At 26.1% G+C, this 19522-nt stretch overlaps 2 protein-coding genes across 2 annotated transcripts in view; both read left to right on the top strand.

The window, feature by feature from the left end:
• LOC113554740 (cubilin) overlaps positions 1–289 on the top strand; it is a 31284-nt gene extending 30995 nt beyond the window's left edge. The window contains exon 61 of the mRNA XM_026958706.1: positions 89–289. Within this exon, the coding sequence (XP_026814507.1) occupies positions 89–208 (120 nt within the window). The 3' untranslated portion in view covers positions 209–289. The remainder of the gene's footprint in view (positions 1–88) is intronic.
• A 4582-nt stretch (positions 290–4871) lies between these two features.
• The window catches only part of LOC113554739 (cubilin-like), a 30823-nt gene continuing 16172 nt past the window's right edge, over positions 4872–19522 (top strand). The window contains 35 exon segments of the mRNA XM_026958705.1: positions 4872–5033; positions 6899–7028; positions 7100–7276; positions 7507–7548; positions 7617–7757; positions 8072–8320; positions 8389–8533; positions 8626–8726; positions 8912–9035; positions 9103–9294; positions 9373–9519; positions 9602–9783; positions 9840–10011; positions 10088–10222; positions 10225–10271; positions 10364–10535; positions 10650–10855; positions 10979–11138; positions 11696–11883; positions 12451–12625; positions 12699–12924; positions 13016–13146; positions 13211–13397; positions 13455–13615; positions 13684–13877; positions 14195–14354; positions 14454–14703; positions 16302–16383; positions 16456–16812; positions 16871–17039; positions 17740–18077; positions 18139–18544; positions 18614–18946; positions 19009–19178; positions 19251–19470. Of these exon segments, the coding sequence (XP_026814506.1) occupies positions 4957–5033; positions 6899–7028; positions 7100–7276; positions 7507–7548; positions 7617–7757; positions 8072–8320; positions 8389–8533; positions 8626–8726; positions 8912–9035; positions 9103–9294; positions 9373–9519; positions 9602–9783; positions 9840–10011; positions 10088–10222; positions 10225–10271; positions 10364–10535; positions 10650–10855; positions 10979–11138; positions 11696–11883; positions 12451–12625; positions 12699–12924; positions 13016–13146; positions 13211–13397; positions 13455–13615; positions 13684–13877; positions 14195–14354; positions 14454–14703; positions 16302–16383; positions 16456–16812; positions 16871–17039; positions 17740–18077; positions 18139–18544; positions 18614–18946; positions 19009–19178; positions 19251–19470 (6346 nt within the window). The 5' untranslated portion in view covers positions 4872–4956.

Genomic DNA, 19522 nt, shown 5'->3' with positions numbered 1-19522 from the left:
CTATTGATATAATTTACGTATCCATATTAATATTAGTATGTGACTTTGTAAATTACGGTTGTTTCGACGGTTTTATTTGTTTTTTTAGGATATTCCGGCGCAGCACATCAGCCAAACGGGAGCAGTATCCATTCGTTACGTGACCACTGTACATAACACAGGCACCGGTTGGGTATTGCATTTTGAATTAAATCATAATAATCAATAAAATAAGTGTAATGAATACAAATTATTATTTAAGATTGAGAAAAAAATAATATGATAATAAAAGCTGACTATTTTCAAAGTATTAATCGTGTTTTATTTGTATGATATTATTTAAAAGGTCTAATATAAACTATTAAGCCTAATACGTAAATCATGGATAATTGTTATGCAATTTTCAAAACATGAGTTGTTAATGTATAATTGAATAACGTATAATTGTGATTATTTAACTCTTAAATTCCTGATTGGTTTTATCCAAATCCGTCAAATCAACTCCAACACCAGAAAAAAATATGATACCGCTGTGGATTGACATTTTTTATGCCGTAAAAATGTTTGAATTTTATATTATTTTGTTAAGCTTGAACATTTTCAATTATTGAACTGGTTGAACGCATAAACTTAATTCTTAATTAATAAAAACTTAATAATTTAAATAATAATTTAAACTCCGAGCGGAGTGTAGAATGTTTTAATTTTAAAATTATGTGTATTTTTATTAATTTATTGTTTTTTTTTTTGTCGTGTTAAGGGAGGTTTTTGGTAAAAATTGTATTTATACAGTACTTCTGGAAAATTAAAATAGAACATTCTGAGTAAATAATCGTGAAGAAAAATACAAACATTTGTTAAAATTGTAATACCTATGTATTATTACTATTAAAACAATTGTTTGGCATTCAAAGTTTCCAAAAATTTAGACTGTCTTTGCTCGTATACAATTATTTATCATTGAATTCGAAATGACTACACCCATTATAGTGCCTACTAAATGACTAAGTATTTTGATACCTGATGTCGAATAGAGCGGTTACCTAAATGACGGTTTTTGCATACATTTTATTACCATTTTCTAATTAAGTATACAATCTGTGTTTTTTAAATTGTCAATGGAAGAAATAAATATTTACATAACTTTACAAAACATTAGGTATTATCACTTTAGATGGATAAAATGTGTTGACAGAAAAAAATATAATTCATTTTGTGTAATTAACTCATCCAAATATTAAATTATTTATTTCTTTTGTTCATATTATCTTTACATTTAAATATATAATTTATACAATAATATTTAAATTTCAAGAAAAATGGTTTATGTATTTTTCTAAACCTTCGTGGCTAAGTAGGATTACATTATTTTAAATTGATGTGTAGATAATTTATTTATTTTTTAATATAATATGGCTAAGTACCAAAAAATACTACTAGAAATATTAAAAATTTATAGTTTTGGCTTAAATTATTTTAATGATGCAGATTTATACATTACGAGTATACGACTATTAATAATTGTATACATTTTAGTTGTAAGTGAAAAATAAACACAAAACAAATGTAAGTATAGTTTGCAATATATTTCTCATTAAGTATTCTTAATAATAAATATCGTACTATTTATTTTACAAATTATAGGTCATAGGCCAATATTAGTCTTACAAGGTGTATTAGTAAAATTAATACGAACATAGAAATATGTTTTACGTATTCAAAAATTAGCTTATTGAAGTGGTTTACAGTAAAAACACTTATTATACAAAATACTTTAAAAGAGAACCTTATCTAAATTTGTAATAAAATAGATTATTATATTTTAATTCATTAATTCATTTGTTAAACATAAAAACTAAAACAAGGATTATTGTAATTTTTTTAAATTTCCAATCTTAGAATGTTTGAAACTTTTCGCTTACAGCTGTTGAATAAATACCTAAGAATAATTGAAAAATGTGGTTTAAAAAAAATTATTATGCAATTATATATCATAATAATATGCTCTAAAATTTAATACCTGAGTTATTGTGATATCGCGGCCACACAGAATACCTTCGCGGGCCGCGGGTCGGGCACCACTGCTCTACCTCATAGTGCTATCGAATTTGAGCAAGTACCAATATTTTGCAACATAGTTGTCTGGCCGACTTCACACAGCACTCAACTCCAAACTAGTGCCTAACTTTTACAACTGGTTTGTTATAATTTTGCGATTATAAATTTTAACATTTTAATCTCAACCATCACTACTAACAAGGCTGTAATTAAGGGAATACGAGGGTGATAGATACTCACATAGCCTTCATATGGAATCGTTATTAAACATAATTAAAACATATAAAAACTTAAAAATTACATAATCCTTGAATATCTTGTTCAAGAACACATATACTTTAATAAGTCCTTTAAAATCTTTAAAAATCAGAACTAATTTCTTGAATATAATGATCTATAAACTTACAAATCCTATATATCCTTGAATATCTTGTTGTATGACATAAAATTCCTTGAAAATCATGGTCTATAAACTTACAAATCTTTACACCAAGACATTCCAATATTTTTAGAATTTGTTAGTTTTTAGACCATCATTTTCATGGATTTTTTTGCCCAACATCAATGTTTTCAGAATTTTTGGTATTTTAAAGTTTGTAGACCATGATTTTCAAGGATTTTTAAGGATTTTTTAAGGAATTTTTTGCTGTATACCAAGATATTCCAGGATTTTTATATTTTCAGTCTCTGGTTATTAAAGATTTTTGTGCCCTGTGCCAAGATGCTCAAGGATTCTTAAAATTTTTAGATTTATGTTTGAATAATTTTTTAATAACGTTTTAATATGAATGCTCTGAGTGGATCTATCACTCTCATATCTCCTTAATTACGGCCCCGATCGTAGTAGGGTTGATATACCAAAATCTCATGAAGGGAATTAAGTATTGATATAATAGTGATAAGATCACAGATATCTAAAACGTTTATCGAATATGACATACATGTTTACATTTTGCTGCCAAAATCACATTGTGATAAATTATTTTGATAAATTAATGTTATCAAATTGACAAATTATATATAGCTTATATAGTTTATATGATCGAAGATATTATACAGTATATCAGTATATGCATGGTTGATAACTGACAATAACTTTCTGTTGCGCCACGACAGCTCCTTCGAGGAAAAAAATATTGTTATACTTTATACTTATAGTTTAGGATTAGGATGTCTAATGTTTATATCAATGACCTGCAACAGAAACTAAACCGTCAGCATATATATATATAACTATTAATTATGTTATTATACAGATTTTATAAGGTTTTTTTCTTTCTCCGAACCTCTTCCTTTTAATTTTTCGGACCTAAATAAAAATTACTTGCCGACCTTTGTCTGTACGTATGTATTTATACATGAGAACCAGTGTCCAGTGGTTTTTTAGGTTTATTTCCACCTTAGGAATTTTTTAATTCACCACATTTCCTTCCTTATTTATCTCTCATAAAATATATTTGAATTTGCAACACGAGTATGTTATATTATCTTCTATACGAATAATATATATTATTAATGGCAATTAAATTGTACGTAATATGTTTTATTTGCAATTTACAAATTATTTATATTAGAAATTATATATATTTTTCTACTTTTTCCGCAGCAAATGTATCAATTATAACTATTCAAAGACAACAGCTAAACTGCTTCGATATTCAATATTAGCAAACAAATGCGCGCATTTTTATGTGAATACTGGTACTTATTGTGTACATATCATATATTATATGTATATTAATACAATATGTAAGTATCTGTTTAATTTTGAATAAATGAACACAATAATTTAATTTGTAATTTTATATTATATATATTATATTATTATAGTATGTAATTGTATAAAATCAATTTTTCTATTTGTAAACGTTTTTAATTTATTTTATTTAATTTTATCAAATCAAAAATATTCTTTGTAATTTTTAAAAAAAAAGTGGATAATATTTTATTGTTCTCAAAAATATTTTATCGTTCTAGTGGCATTGTTTCCGACGAGATGTTGACCAGTTTTTTTTTGCAAATAATAAACGTTTGTTCTTTTTACGATTTTTGCTCATTAAATATTATTTTTCGATAATTACCCTGCCACCGTGACTCTTAATTGATGTTTGTTTTAGTGAACTGGCTAGGTAGCGGCTATTATTGTTATTTTATAAACAACATATAGTATATAGTATGGATATAATAAATCAACAAAATAAAAGGTAGTAAGGGGGAGTTTACATATAATATCTGAATAGCATCAACGCATCATATTTTATATTTTTCTTTGGAAAAAATTAATTATACAGCAAGTATAATATATATTACCTAAGAAGAAAATATAATTTTGGAGATAGATAACAAATAAAAATGATCAAAATGTTAGGTTGTACCTTGATCGTAAAGCAAAACAGATATACATAATTATGTATAGTTTAAAAGTATGATTTTTTTTAATTAATCGAATTGGTGTCAAACTCAACCAAAAAACCGACATTTATTTTTTTCAACTTTCTACCACAATTGTATTATTTAGTTGATAAAATAATGTTAATTTTTAATTAAAAAACCATGTGTTAAAAATAATATTATAATTATTAAGTATTGTAGGCGCACTGTACAATATCATAGTTTATGTCAATATGTCATGTTTATCAAGACTGAGTACAGACATAGACTTATAGTTATCAGTTTGGGGGTGTACCTATACAAATAATTGAATAACTTCATAATATATTTTATTGAGATACTGAGTATATTTATCATTATATTACGATGTGTATAGTTCTAACTATAATGACTATATTGACATAGATATATTGTATTTTGTTGTAGTCTTGTAGTTTTTTTGATAAAAATGTTGGAAAATAACTAGTTTGGTTATACATAACGTAAAGGTAATTACTTCATTCGACAAATCACATTTATTCCATCGAAATGTGGAACACTATTTGGTCAATTTTTATTTTACTTTTTATGTTAATCACTTCAATAATTGGACTGAATAAAAACCAGTAAGTAATAATGTGTTTATATTTTAACATTTCATAAGCAAAGTCGGGTAAGAATACTACATGCCCTCATATTATGTTGTCTTCGTCGCACAAAGCAAATCTACGCTTAGTAGTTTATGTAGCAACATTTTTATATGTGTTTGTAAGTAGGTTTTTTACAATAATTCTACTTTTTACCGAGTCTTGCGTTTATAAAATAATGAAGTTTAAAAATGCTCATAACTAGTTTAAAAACGAAATTATCGTAATAACCTAAATACTAACACAGATAAAATAATTACTTAAAAGTTTCATAATAAGTAGATTCACTTTAATATTATAATAAACGAAGATAAAGATGAACTGCTGAGCATATATTTAATATGTTTTACGTACTTGTAAGACGGAGATAACAAATTGGGGTACAGAATCTTTTTAACTATATTTCCTCGTCGAGTTATGTTAATATAGAAAATGTATATCAAATTTAAAGTTAAAAGTTACTTTCCGTTTTTAATTTATAAAAGTTACTTAATTGAGTTAAAAATCAGCTACTTTTTTTTGTACAAAATTTAGAATTATGCCTTTTTTAAAAGCTTAACAAATATTATACTAATATAATGAAGGTAGTAAAATTTTAAAATTTACAAGCATATAATATTAAAATCAATTGCTGTGTGTATTTCTATATTGCAATCAACGATGAAATCCAACAAAATAATTAACTTTATTTATTTTTTACTTTAATAGTCTATAATTTTTTCCAAAGTGATGGCTAAACTTTTTAAATTTGTTTTTAAATTATACTAATCTAATTCATTATTAGAATTTAACGAATTGCACACGTAATTTTAAATATTTAACAATTATTAGTAAGAATAAATTATTTCGTTTGTTATTTTACCATATTAGTAGGCAATAGTATATCACATAAGTTTTAAGACTAAAATATAAGACCATTATTTAATCTTTTTTGCATTCATATTATAAATATTATTAAAAAACCTTTGCTACGATTATGTACTCAAGATTTTATTAATACATAATAAACAATAATTATACTTATTGCTTATCTACACAATAATAAATAATTTTTGTAACATATAATATATTTTCTATTATTCGGAAAACATAATAATAATTAATAACTATTAATTATTAATGCGTATAGGTAAATTAGTTATATATATATTGTTTTTTGAATAGTGATTAGCCCTAATAACTGTTCTGTTGAATAATATCCATTCTGTCAATAACCGATTATACTATGATAATAAATTATTATTTATTACTTATAACTTATTATTATACAGCTATAATATAGGTTATAGGACATAGGTACATTGTTTAATAATATGGTAAAATTAAATAATGGTTTAATATATTATTTTTACCATTGACTGATTAATATTTGATATTACCTATATGTTTTATAAGTTATGTTCTTATAATGAATTTGATTATCATTAAAATTAAGAAGTTTGATCTTTGTTTTATTTTATTAATAATACAAAAAATAAATAATGGTTAATATTAATATTGTAATTGTTATCAATATCAACGAATGGTCCAAATAAAAGTTTGGCTCTATTTATTGTATTTATATGCAATGTAAAAGGGTCTCAACAATATTTCGTTAATATTATTTATAATTTACTTCAGGATGCTAATAAAATTATATTAAATTATGTTGAAATGTTTAGTTAATCCTAAAGTATCTTGAGGTACTCTAATTTGTAAATATCATTCAAATATTTCGTTAATTAAATATTGTTCGTGAGTAAATCATAAAATTAATTAATCTAATTATAAATAAAAAACACAATTGAGCTTTTTGTGTACAAGTATTAGGTACCTAAAACATTAAGAGCATTTAAATAATTTAGGCCATGTTTACGATCTGACAACGGCCATCTATATGTCGAAAGCGCTATCAGCCGAAATATTTCTTTGACTACAAAAGGACAAGGATTTATAAACGTGAATAATGAAAATTTATTTCAAATTGTGGCATTGGTAATAAAATAATAAAATATTTAAGTAATAAATAATTTATATTTGGCAATATTTATTTGGGTATTGTATAGGCTAAAGAAGCTTGGGAAGTAATTGAAGAATTTCGATCAAGCGATTTGCCTGAGTTCGCGGAAACGATAAAAAATGTTGTACCATTGATAGACGGGCCGAGAAGTTTAGCCAATCGGATTACCACTTTAGAAATGCAAATTTTAAATGTATCAACAACAAAATCACCTATTAAGGGAGTAAGATAATTTAATTTTACTTAGTTTAGTATTTAAATTAAAGAGGGTTAAAAAAAAAACGTAATTGCTTCGCAGATTATTATTTTTTGACTTTTTAAAGAAAATAATACAGTTTTTTTTTCAATAATTGTAAATAATTTTAAAATATCGCGTTTTGTGTTGGTTATTTAAATTAATTTATATTTATATACCCTACCTAAATTGAGTTAAATAAATTATTATTATTATAGAAAGGTGGAACGACATTCAACACAGATAAATTAGAAGTTAGAGTGAGTAAATCAAAGTTAACTCGTACGCAAATAAAATTGTAATACAATATTCTTATGCTTATATATAGTTGACTAATTTGGAAAAAAAAATCACCAATCTCGTTAGTCTTTTGTCGATTAGCGAATGCTTAAGTAACCCTTGTCAGAACGGTGGGACGTGTATGGATCTTTACAATGGATTTCAATGTAATTGTCCAAAAAATTGGCAGGTAAGTGCTAAGATATTTATTGATCAACGGTTAGAAAAATTGCATTAACTTAAAAATCAATAGATAGATGCATAATACATAAATTATTTATTGTAAATTTGTAAAATTTGAGAAATAGTTACTAAATAAACTCAAAATATGGACTAATGACTTTGTAATTATATTTATTTGTTGGTTAAAATTTAAAAAAATAATCTACGTATTTAATTTTCATATACTATAGTAACATCATAATTTTGAAGAAATTATAATGTTTAAAATACATTTTCATACTTTGAAAAACGATTCCAAATAATACTTAATTTATTACAAAGGGTAGGTTGTGCGAATTGGACGTAGACGAATGTGTACGATTCATGTACACGGATTTAGGGTGTCAAAACGGTGCAGAATGCAAAAACACGCCGGGAAGTTACGAGTGCGTGTGCGCGGCGAACTGGTTCGGTTTGCACTGTACGAAAAGGAAGAACGATTGCAACGGCGCAATGTCGTCGGAACTCTGCGGTAACGGCGTGTGTATTAATCAACCGACGACGGTTGGCTACACGTGCATTTGCAATCAGGTCGGTGTCACCGGGATGGACGAATGTTTGAAATCGTCGTGTTCATACATTTTTGTGTTTCATTAAAGGGCTGGACCACGGACGGAGGACAAAGTCCGGCCTGTACGAAAGACGTGGACGAATGCAAGGACAACAAGCACACGTGCTCGGCAAACCCACCGGTCGAGTGCAGGAACACCAGAGGATCGTTTACTTGCGGAAACTGTCCCGCAGGTGATTACACTTTAATATAATATAGTAAACTATTTACTATATATTTTACTATGTATCATATTGTATGATTTGAGTTATTATAATTTATTTAGGCTACGAGGGGGACGGTTTTGTGTGTACTGACGTCAACGAGTGTTTGATAAATAACGGTGGATGCAGTGTAAATCCCAAAGTTCAGTGCATTAACACGAGAGTACGTTCGTTTATAAATAATTTTGTTTAATAATGTATATGTTGGGAATTTGTTTATATAATATATGTATCGAATAATTATTTACAGCTATTGTCAAAATTAATAGCATGCTCGTCGCAATGTTATTTACTATAATTATTTTTTTTTATTATTTAACGTATTCTTCGGTTTAAAAACTCATGTAGGGTTCGTTTAAGTGCGAGTTATGTCCACCTGGCTATAGTGGTGATGGGTTTAATTGTGTTTATAAATCTGGAGGAGCCTGTGCGATAAACAACGGAGGGTGTCATCCAAATGCTGAGTGCACTGGTAAACAAGATAAAAAAATGTTTTAATTTTTAAATTACATTAAATACTTTTTTAACTTTGCCTATAGTTTATGCTGAAACAACAATTCAGTGTACATGCCGGCAAGGGTATATTGGTAATGGAGTAGGAATGAATGGATGTATTATACAAAATAGAGCTTTAACAGATCCTTGCACGAATAATCCTTGTGGTGCCCACGGTGAATGCTATGTAAATTCAAATAACAGTTTTTCGTGTCACTGTAACATGGGTTATACAGGTGACAAATTATTGACAAAAAAAAAAATTTATATAATAGAAATTTTAATGGTTTTGTGGCGAATTTAATTCATTCTAGGACGAACATGTAATGTCAGAGAAGAAAATCCATGTTTAGTAAATCCGTGCCATAATGGCCAATGTGTCCCTGAACCAGGACCTGGTGAATTTACTTGTATTTGTACTAGTGGGTATTTTGGACAGTTATGCGAATCATATGAAGATAGTAAGTGTACATAACTAATACATGTTATCGACAAATATACATATCGTGTTTAAACATATTTTAATTTATATACATTTTTAAGGTTGTGGTGGTTATTTTGATACATCTAATGGATCAATACGGTATCCTCAGTCAAACACAACATATCAGAGCAATATGAATTGTGCGTGGTTTATCGAAGTACATTCGTCTCGTGTCATAAATATATCTTTTGTTTGGATCGATATTGAAAAGGGGATGACTTGTTCTTTGGACTATGTCGAAGTAAAAGTATTTAATTTTTATTTTGTATTTTCAAATACATTTTTGATTTATTTTAGATCAAAAACGCTAACGATGATGATGGAAAGGTGTTGGGTAGATTTTGCGGAAGTACATTACCTTTAAACAATAGCATTATTTCAAATACGAATTCAGTTATTGTACTTTTTCATTCTGATGGATCCAAAAATTTACGAGGTTTTCAGTTAAATTACACCACAATACAACCAGGTAGAATTTAATTCTGTTGTATTTAAATATAATCTTTTAATTTGATTAAAAACTTGAAATATTTTTTTTTTTTTAGAATGCGGTGGTACATTAGATATTGAATCACATGGAACATTATCCTCTCCCGGTTCTCCGGGAAAATATCCACCTAATCGTGACTGTTATTGGACTTTGAATGCCACTCCAGGAAAAAGAATTCAATTAAATTTTTTTCATTAAGTTTTGAACCGAGTAAAAATTGTAGTTATGACTATTTAGAGGTGATATTTTCATATGGATATTATTGATGAATAAATCAATAATCATATAATATCTAAATTTAAATAATAAAATTATTTTATTTTTGATGTAGATTAGAGATGGTTTTACTCAGAACAGTCCAATATTAGCGAAATTATGTAATACTTCTAATAATAGTTTGCCTCCTCCTATATTGACTTCAGGTCCACATACAAGTTTGCACTTCCATTCCGATAGGTTTTACCAATACTACGGATTTCAAATGACATACACTGTAATTGAAGGTATTTAATATTTTTTATGTAATTTTGTATAATTTTAATATTTCATAAATTTCTTATATCATAAATTTTCTATTTATTAATTTTAATAATTGCATAATATTATATTTTTAATAGGTATACCTGGATGTGGTGGTATTTATTCAAGCCCGTCTGGAGTTATATCTTTTCCTACACATTTGACCAGTGATAGCTTTGATGATTTGGACAATATTAATTGTGAGTGGCATATAAATATGCCACGTAATCAGAAACTTAAACTTGAATTCGTAAAGAAGTTTGGCATTAAATATTCTACTGATTGTTCAACAGATTTTTTGGAAGTATGTGTTAAGTTTCATTTTATATGGTATTATCTGAATTTGATTACTCCTTTATAATATCTTCAAATTCAAATATACTTCCATTTTACTACATAGGAATACAAGATTTTTATATTGTTATAGATTCATGATGGCCCTAATATAAAATCTCCATTAATTGGTCGTTATTGTGGTTCAAATAAATATGCTCAACCAATAAACACAAACAGTAATGAAGTAACTCTTCTTTTTAAATCAGATTTTTCATCACCATTTGAAGGATTTACAATTAAATATGAAACGTGTATGTATACATTTTTGTTGTTAATAATTTATAATTGGTTGATGACTGCTATATATAAAAAATAATTCATTTTTAGTCAGCGCTTGTGATCCCTCAAGAATAAAGATGTTTGGAAATAATTTTCTTGTATAATTTAAAAAAACATTGTTATTGCTTAAGTTTTTAATTTTTTAAATTACATCGTATATTTTTTATTTCATATTCCTAAGTCAATTAAATTTTCACTAATGAGTGGCTTGTTTCTCACGCAGCTTATAAATTTATTATGATAAAACATAGTAATTATGTATAAATTTTTAAATATTATTTTGTTACGACATCAAAGTATATAAATTATCTGTAAAAACCGTGATCTCGAAATAATGCGTGTTTAATATGTAAATGATTACTTAGTAAATCTATAAATTGTAGTGAAAATAATAATTGAAAAAATGTTTGTATTTCTTTAAAAGGTAGTTTGTAGTAAATGTATGGGTATCGAGTTTCCAGTTTTTTGTTTAATTATTTTAATGAAGTTGTAAAACAATAATATTTCTAAATATATTTTCTACTTTTAGTATGTGGTGGAATATTTACTGATAGTAAAGGTATGATAGAATCACCATTCTATCCAAATCCTTACCTACAAAATAAAATCTGTGAGTATCTAATTGTACAACCAGTTGGCAAAGCTATTCGATTATCATTTTTGGATATGGAAATGGAAGATCCTTCGTATCCAAAGTGTAATTTTAATTCTTTAGAGGTAATTTGATTTTTCAAATATTTTTTATTTACTATTTGCTCAAATAAGTTTATTGGTTTTAAATTACGCTACATATATATATTGAATTTAGTATTTATTTAAATAAGTAGCTACTGGATGTAAATTAATTAAAAGTATAACATCTTTAATAATTTAAATCTAACAATATTTACTAATTTTGTAAATAATTAAATACAAACTGTTAAATTATTTTAGAAATTTATGAACGACATTTTTTTTTTTTTACAAAAGTTTACTTTTTAATATTATAAGCGTTTGTAAATGTTGTGATTGTAATCCTTGGTATTGTCTTAAAATATTATCTGGCTTTAAATTTGAATAATTTAAGTCAATAAATTAATATATATTTTGGAAAATAAGTCTGCAAATTAATAGTATTACATTTAATGTATTGAATTATTGTAATCTAATTGATTGTGTTGTGTATATCAAATACATTTTAAAAACAGGGTTGAGTTATGATTAATTTATTTTAAACTATTTGTATCATTACGAGTTTGCATTATTTATCTTATTATCGTTCAATGTAAATTATATCAATTTAAGATTAGAGATGGAGACAATTCTAATTCAACTATAATTGCATTGTTATGTGGAAATATTGAAAAGCTTTCTGAACTTCCTTATCTATCAACACATAATTATATGTGGTTAAAATTTTCTACCAAACAATTTAATTCTATTAAAGGATTTCAAGCCAACTATTCAACAATTGACATAAGTAAACAATAGAAACATTGAGTTTAATTAATAATTATAATAATCATGAATCATAATTTTTTTTAATACCTTAGCATGTGGTGGTATCTTGAAGGAACCTTCTGGTATCATACAATCGCCAAAAAATCCAGAAAAATATTTACACCGACAGATGTGTAAATGGGTTATATCTGTAAATGAATCTAGTTTAGTACAAATAAATTGGTTATCATTTTCCTTGGATAACCAACTTACTTGTAATAAAGATTATGTTGAAGTTTATGATAATAGTATTCGAGGAAATTCTTCAAAAGTGGCTAGGTAAGTACTAAGTAGGTAATTAAATAAATGTACTTATATAATACAATCTAAAACATTAAATTCATTTAAAAATATATTAAACGATTTTTAGATATTGTGGATCTAAAATACCACCAGCGCTGACTTCATTAGGTAATCGTCTAACAATAGTTTTTAAAACTGATAATTTAGGAGCACTGGATGGTTTTATGTTAAATTATACCTCATTAAATAAATCACAAGGTATGGACGTTATGCTCAGTTCTATGTATATTTCTTACCTAAATATTGATTCATATTTATGCAGCATGTGGTGGAAACTTTTTCACCTCAGAAGGTCTTATTATGTCACCTGATTTCCCACGTGACTATCCCGCAAGAAAGGATTGTGTTTGGACTATAACTGTACCAGTTTCAAATCAGATTGAGTTAAACATTAGTAAATTTCTACTCGAAGAAAGTACAGACTGCCGTTTTGATTTTGTGGAAATTCGGTATGTTTAACTAAAGTATCAATAATTTATACAATCTATAATTAATTATTTCTATAGAAATGGAGGATATCCTACATCACCTTTAATTGGGAAATATTGTGGATCTAAAATTCTTTCTGTTATATCTTCAACTGGAAATTCGCTTTTTATAAGATTTGTGTCTGACGGAACCTTTGCAACTAAAGGTTTTTTTATGCAATGGTATACAATTGCCAAAGGTATAGAGCTAAATTAAATTAAATTTGAATATACAAATAATACATATGAAATATAACATAATTAAAAGGTTGTGGTGGAACATTGAATTCGGGTATTGGACATATCATATCTCCTAATTATCCATTGCCTGTAGTAGAAACATTAGAATGTTTTTACAAGATTGCTGTGTCGCAAGGAAGTCAAATCAAGCTAACTATATTAGATATAGAGTTAGTAACAGACAATTCTCCTGGATTATTGTGCAAAGACGATTTCCTAGAAGTATGTGTCAATTAAGTTTAAATACTTGTAGGTAGCATCGTTTATTTTAGATCTGAATAATAAACGAATGTATTATATATTTTATGTGCTAGATATTGCTTTCAAGCATATACTAGTATAAATAGGAAAGTTATTAAAATGTTAATTATTTAAATTTAACATATCTCAATCTCATTATTATTATTATTATTTGTTTTATTTAAGCTTATCTATATAAAATTTAAAATTATACCTCATGAGAAATGAATTAATTTAAGTAGGAACGTAATTTTTGTAATGACATTTGGGTATACATTTTAAAAATCGAATTTTTACAGTTTTATGATGGCGGAAGCTCTGCTAATAAATTGTTAGGAACATTTTGTAAAGATACTAATGCATCTCAATTTGTACATTCAACATCAAATCAAATGTATATAAAATTTAGAAGTAGTGGTTTTTCTAAAGGTAGAGGTTTCTCGTTGAAATATTCTACTGGTATGTATAAATTAATTTAATATTAAAAATTAATAATTATTAAATATTTATAACTAAAGTATATTAAAAAAAAAAAAAAAACGAATGGTTTTTTTTTAGACTGTATTGTAACTTTAAAAGGATATCAAGGAGCGATTGAAATGGTTAAAGAAGAAAATGAAAATGCCGATAAATGTATTTGGACAATTGTGGCACCTAAAAGAAGTACAATTAATATGACTTTTACTGTGTTTAAAATGTCGTTAAGTTTCAAAAGGACGTTAAACGATGACATTGGCAGTGACGACGGAAATATACTTAAACGACATTCCAGACAAAATGGATTGTTTCGGCCACACGTCTCATTAAAGTAATGAGTGAAATTTGTATATGTATTTGATGTTATATAAATTATAATTATGTATTATGTATTTACAGATACAATTGAGTCTAGTTGTTACTTTAGGGGTCAAAATTTACACTTATTTTTAATATATTTAAAAAACTAAAACACATAAACAACATTTTTTTATTGTAGAAATAACCTACTATACACTGAAGAACATCTTTTCGTTTCTAAATATTATTTATAAATTATAAATGCACTGATAAGTGGTTTAATTGACCATCACTCGGCAAATATTTACCCGCTCAAATTTTCAACGTTTTAATCATTATATTACCATGTTATATAAACTGTATACAAATGGGCAAATAATATTTATTTCGTAACTGGTGGTGCGTGGTATTAATTTTATTCGAATATTTAATTAATTATTTTTTCACATATTTTATGTTATGATCTGGAATAAATAAAGTATGGCAATAGACTATTACATAAATAATATTTAAAAACTAGTGGTTTATAATTATTATAATATTAATAAATAATAGAGTTTCAATATGAATATTGGAATACATAGTTATACTTAAAATATGTGTGTATAAGCAAATATCTTTACTATACTTTTTAATATAATCAAATTTTAATTTAAATATACTAGCTATTCGCATGTACTTCATTTCTCGATAAAAAAAAATACACTTCTTAAATAAGTCAAAAATTGTTTAATTGGTTATTTGACACATTTGACCCTAAGCGTAATAAATCTTTTTAAATATAAACTCGTATTGCTATGAAACAAATTTCTATATTACTTAGCTATGTTTTTAATGATTATTAAAAAACATGCAAATTCCTAAAAGTCCTGAGCCCTAGTAATGATGTTCAAAACTACAAAAAAAAAAAAATTATCTTTTTATAATTTATATTCAAATAATGAAACGCAAAACTTAAGCACTCAATACAATGATAAGGTATAATCAAACCCATTATATTATACAGCGTAAAAAATATTTTAATTTTTTCGAATTGCTGAAAAAAATCTTATAAAAATTTTTGCATATATTTTTCAAATATTCAGTACTTGTAGTTAAAATATTATGAATTATTAACTACAAAATAAATTTATAAAAATGTTAGTTAATTTGTCATACTTTGTCAAAGTTTGAATTTTCAAAACTTACAACAAAAATTGTTCATTAATATTTTCAATATTTTTAAATGTATGTAAGAAAAATATACGGAAGCATTGTATTTTAAATCTTTTTAACTTACAACCGTACTTAACAATTTATCAGCATAAATAAAAAAAAAAACTATTAAAATTAGGTATCTATAAAATGTATAAAAAATGTCTATGAAGTATCAAAATATTTTTAAATTTAGAATATCTAATAAATGATTTTGCATTTTTTAAATTAAAGACATGCGAATTCTTTTTAATTAATATTTATTTATATTTCGTTAATTGGTATTAAATGGGTTTGTTTATTTTTAGTAGACTAAAATACAAAATCGGTTATTGAAATTTGAAATAAAGTATAAATAATTAAAAACAAATAGTGTAATGTTAGAAATTAAAAAATTAAAAAGGTTAACATTTTGGATTTTGCATACATTTATAGATATCCTGGAACGTACTTGGGTAGACCTTTAATTTTTCATTCACTTGATTATTATTTCCATTGTAAGGATACAAAGTTATTTGTAAGCATATTTAAATTTATATAACAACAATATTTTGTAGATCTTGATTGTAATTTATATTTTCATTCAAAGATTACTGAAGGAACAAAGATGAACGAAATTAATACTGTTTTGTGGAAAAATAATTGTTCCATAGAACCTCATTCTGTGATATCTTCAACTATGAACATTGTTAGAATTACTTTTGAAAACAATCGGGAATTTACGGACAAGTACGATAATTTTCGCATCGAATGGATAGTAGATGGTTGTGGTGGTGTATTAAATAAAATGCAAGGAGAATTTACATCGCCTGAATATCCTAGATATTATAGTTTTAGTACTACTTGTGAGTGGAATATTATCGCCAATGATGGAGATATTATAGAGATAACAATACAAGATTTATGGTTTGAATCTTCAGGATCTTGTTCATTTGGTTACATAGCCGTATGTAAATAGATCTGTTTAAATATTATAATGTTAACAACTGTTATGCTAATTTTAGATTTACAGTGGAAATGATGATTCTGGAATAGAATTGTTAAAAATGTGCCATAAACAAACAAGTCCAATCACAGTAACGACTAGTGGAAATGAAGCTTTTGTGAGATTTGAATCAGACGAAGATTCTCAGAGAAAACGTTTCAATGCTACATACAGAACAATTGAATCGAGTATGTATTTTTTCTCTTCTATTGTTATCTGTGATGATAACATTTTTATATAATTGACCGTCGTTATATATTTGATAAGGCGTATTTAAAAATAATTTTATTTATGTATGTTGGTAAAAAATATGTTTATAAACATTATAAATAGTTATTTAGAAATATTGTATAATATATAATACATGAACTCAATTCGTATTAAAATTGTGCTAAGACATTGTAAATCTTCCACAATACATTAAACGAATGAAAAAGAAGTTCTTAAAACTTAGATTAAGTCATTTATAAGATAAGTTTTCATACATATTATGCAATATGATTGATATTTTCATAATTAACTATCTTGGCTAAAAATCAAAATATATCTCAAATTATAGTTATAATACTTCATCAACCAACCAAACCAACAGATAAATCTATAAAAGAAGTTATTTTCTGTACTTAGAAAAATACTTATAGAATGATTATATTAATTATTTCTATAAAATAATTATGATAATAAATTGGCCAAGCATACGTATATACGTATAACGTTTAGTTTTTTTTTTTAATTTTCAAAAAAAAATACTAGGAAAATTAATTAATGTATTCTTTATATTTTTCATCAGATGACAACTGGTAAATTATCTGTACAAATAATTTCCTATAATTTAAAATAAAATAAAAGTTTCTTTTAATATCAAAAGTTTTTTTTTTTTTTTTGTAGAATGTGGTGGAAAATTTACTGCTCCTCAAGGAGTTATCCATACTAGTAATTATCCACAAAATTACGATTCTAACAGTTCTTGTATGTGGTATATTGAAATAGCAAAAACACATTTAATTAACCTTACGTTTGTTGACTTCAATACTCAGAGTTCTCCTTCAGGAAACAAAGATATTGTTCTAGTATATGATGGCAATATTCATGGGAAATTACTTCTTAACCACTCTGGAAATAGTATACCACCCCCGGTTATATCTTCATCTAATATTCTTCTTGTATCTTTTGAAGTCGGTAAAGACGACTTCCAAGCAAAAGGGTTCAAAGCAATATATTCCACGGTAACTATTATTAGTTTTAATCTGTACAATTATTTTTATTTTTATTAAATTTGTTTTTTAGGCATGTGGCGCAAAATTAATAACAAATGATTCAGGAATTATCACTAACAACCCATATTTCACAAATGGTGTACCTGAGAACTGCACTTGGACTATTATATCTGATATACCTCAGTCAAAAGTCACATTGACTTTTACTCATATCGATATAGTACATTATTTAGAACAGTATATTAGAGGTGAAAAGTCAAATATAACTAATTACCCTTGTTCTAACGATTTATTTCACACAATATTTCGAATTTTGGATGGTCCCGATTCTGATGCGCCTGAAATAACTAAATTTTGTAAGTCAAATCCAATGCCACCACCTATTATCAGTAATGGGCCGGCTATGCGTATAGAGTTCACCGATAACTCTGCTGCGTATGATTCATTTACTGCATTTTACTCCGTAAGATCAATAGGTCTGTAAACGTGTACTAAAATTGAAATCATTATTTACACTACTTATGACTATGTTTTATATTCATTAGCCTGCGGTGGAACTTATGACTCGATAAGAGGAACGATTTCTTCGCCCAACTATCCAAATAATTATTTCAGAGATTCTGAATGTGTTTGGGTATTAAAGTCCTCTGTTGGAAATCGCGTGTCTTTGAATTTCATTGCTTTTGAATTAGAAGAAGACGAGTTTTGCAATGAAGTTTATGTGGAAATCAGAGAAGGAGATTCTATGGGTCCAGTCTTAGGTTCTTTTTGTGGTCCAAATTTGCCATCTAATATTACTTCTGGTTTGACGCTTTGGGTCAAATTTCGTTCCAATTCTCTTGGTTCAGCTAAAGGATTTACTGCAGATTTTAAATATGGTATGTTTATTATTATTATTATTATAATAGCAATTTAAATAATGTTTATATTATTATTTTAGTTACAAATATTTATTTAACAAAACAATCTGGAGAAATCTCCAGTCCAATGTATCCCCGAACATATAGATATAGTGAAGATTATTCGTGGACAATAACGGTAGATCAAGGAAAAAGAGTTCAAATTGTGATCAATGACTTAATTTCTACTTCTGATATTCATGAATTAAAAGTGAATGAATACTTTTTTGTATAATATCTTATGCATTTCTATAAAAATTTATGATTTTATTTTTATGTTTAGATTTACGATGGAAATAGTATCGAAACATTAATTTTATTTGGACTAAGTTCTATTGATTACGATTTAGTATTGAAAAGACCTATTACATCAACCGATAACACTGTTTTAATACAATTGAAAGCAGGCAATACAGGAATTGGAGGGATACGGTTTTTACTATCTTGGACGCAAATAGATGGGCTAAATTCGAACCAAGTTTTACCTATGTTACCAAATAAATGTAGGTGGAAATATAAAAAATAATATGATTTTTTACGAAAGTTCCGATAAAA

This window comes from Rhopalosiphum maidis, chromosome 2 (genome assembly GCF_003676215.2).
Source record: "Rhopalosiphum maidis isolate BTI-1 chromosome 2, ASM367621v3, whole genome shotgun sequence".
Lineage (NCBI taxonomy): Eukaryota > Metazoa > Arthropoda > Insecta > Hemiptera > Aphididae > Rhopalosiphum > Rhopalosiphum maidis.
Note: the sequence above shows the minus strand (reverse complement) of the source record. Positions and strands in the feature narration are given on the sequence as shown.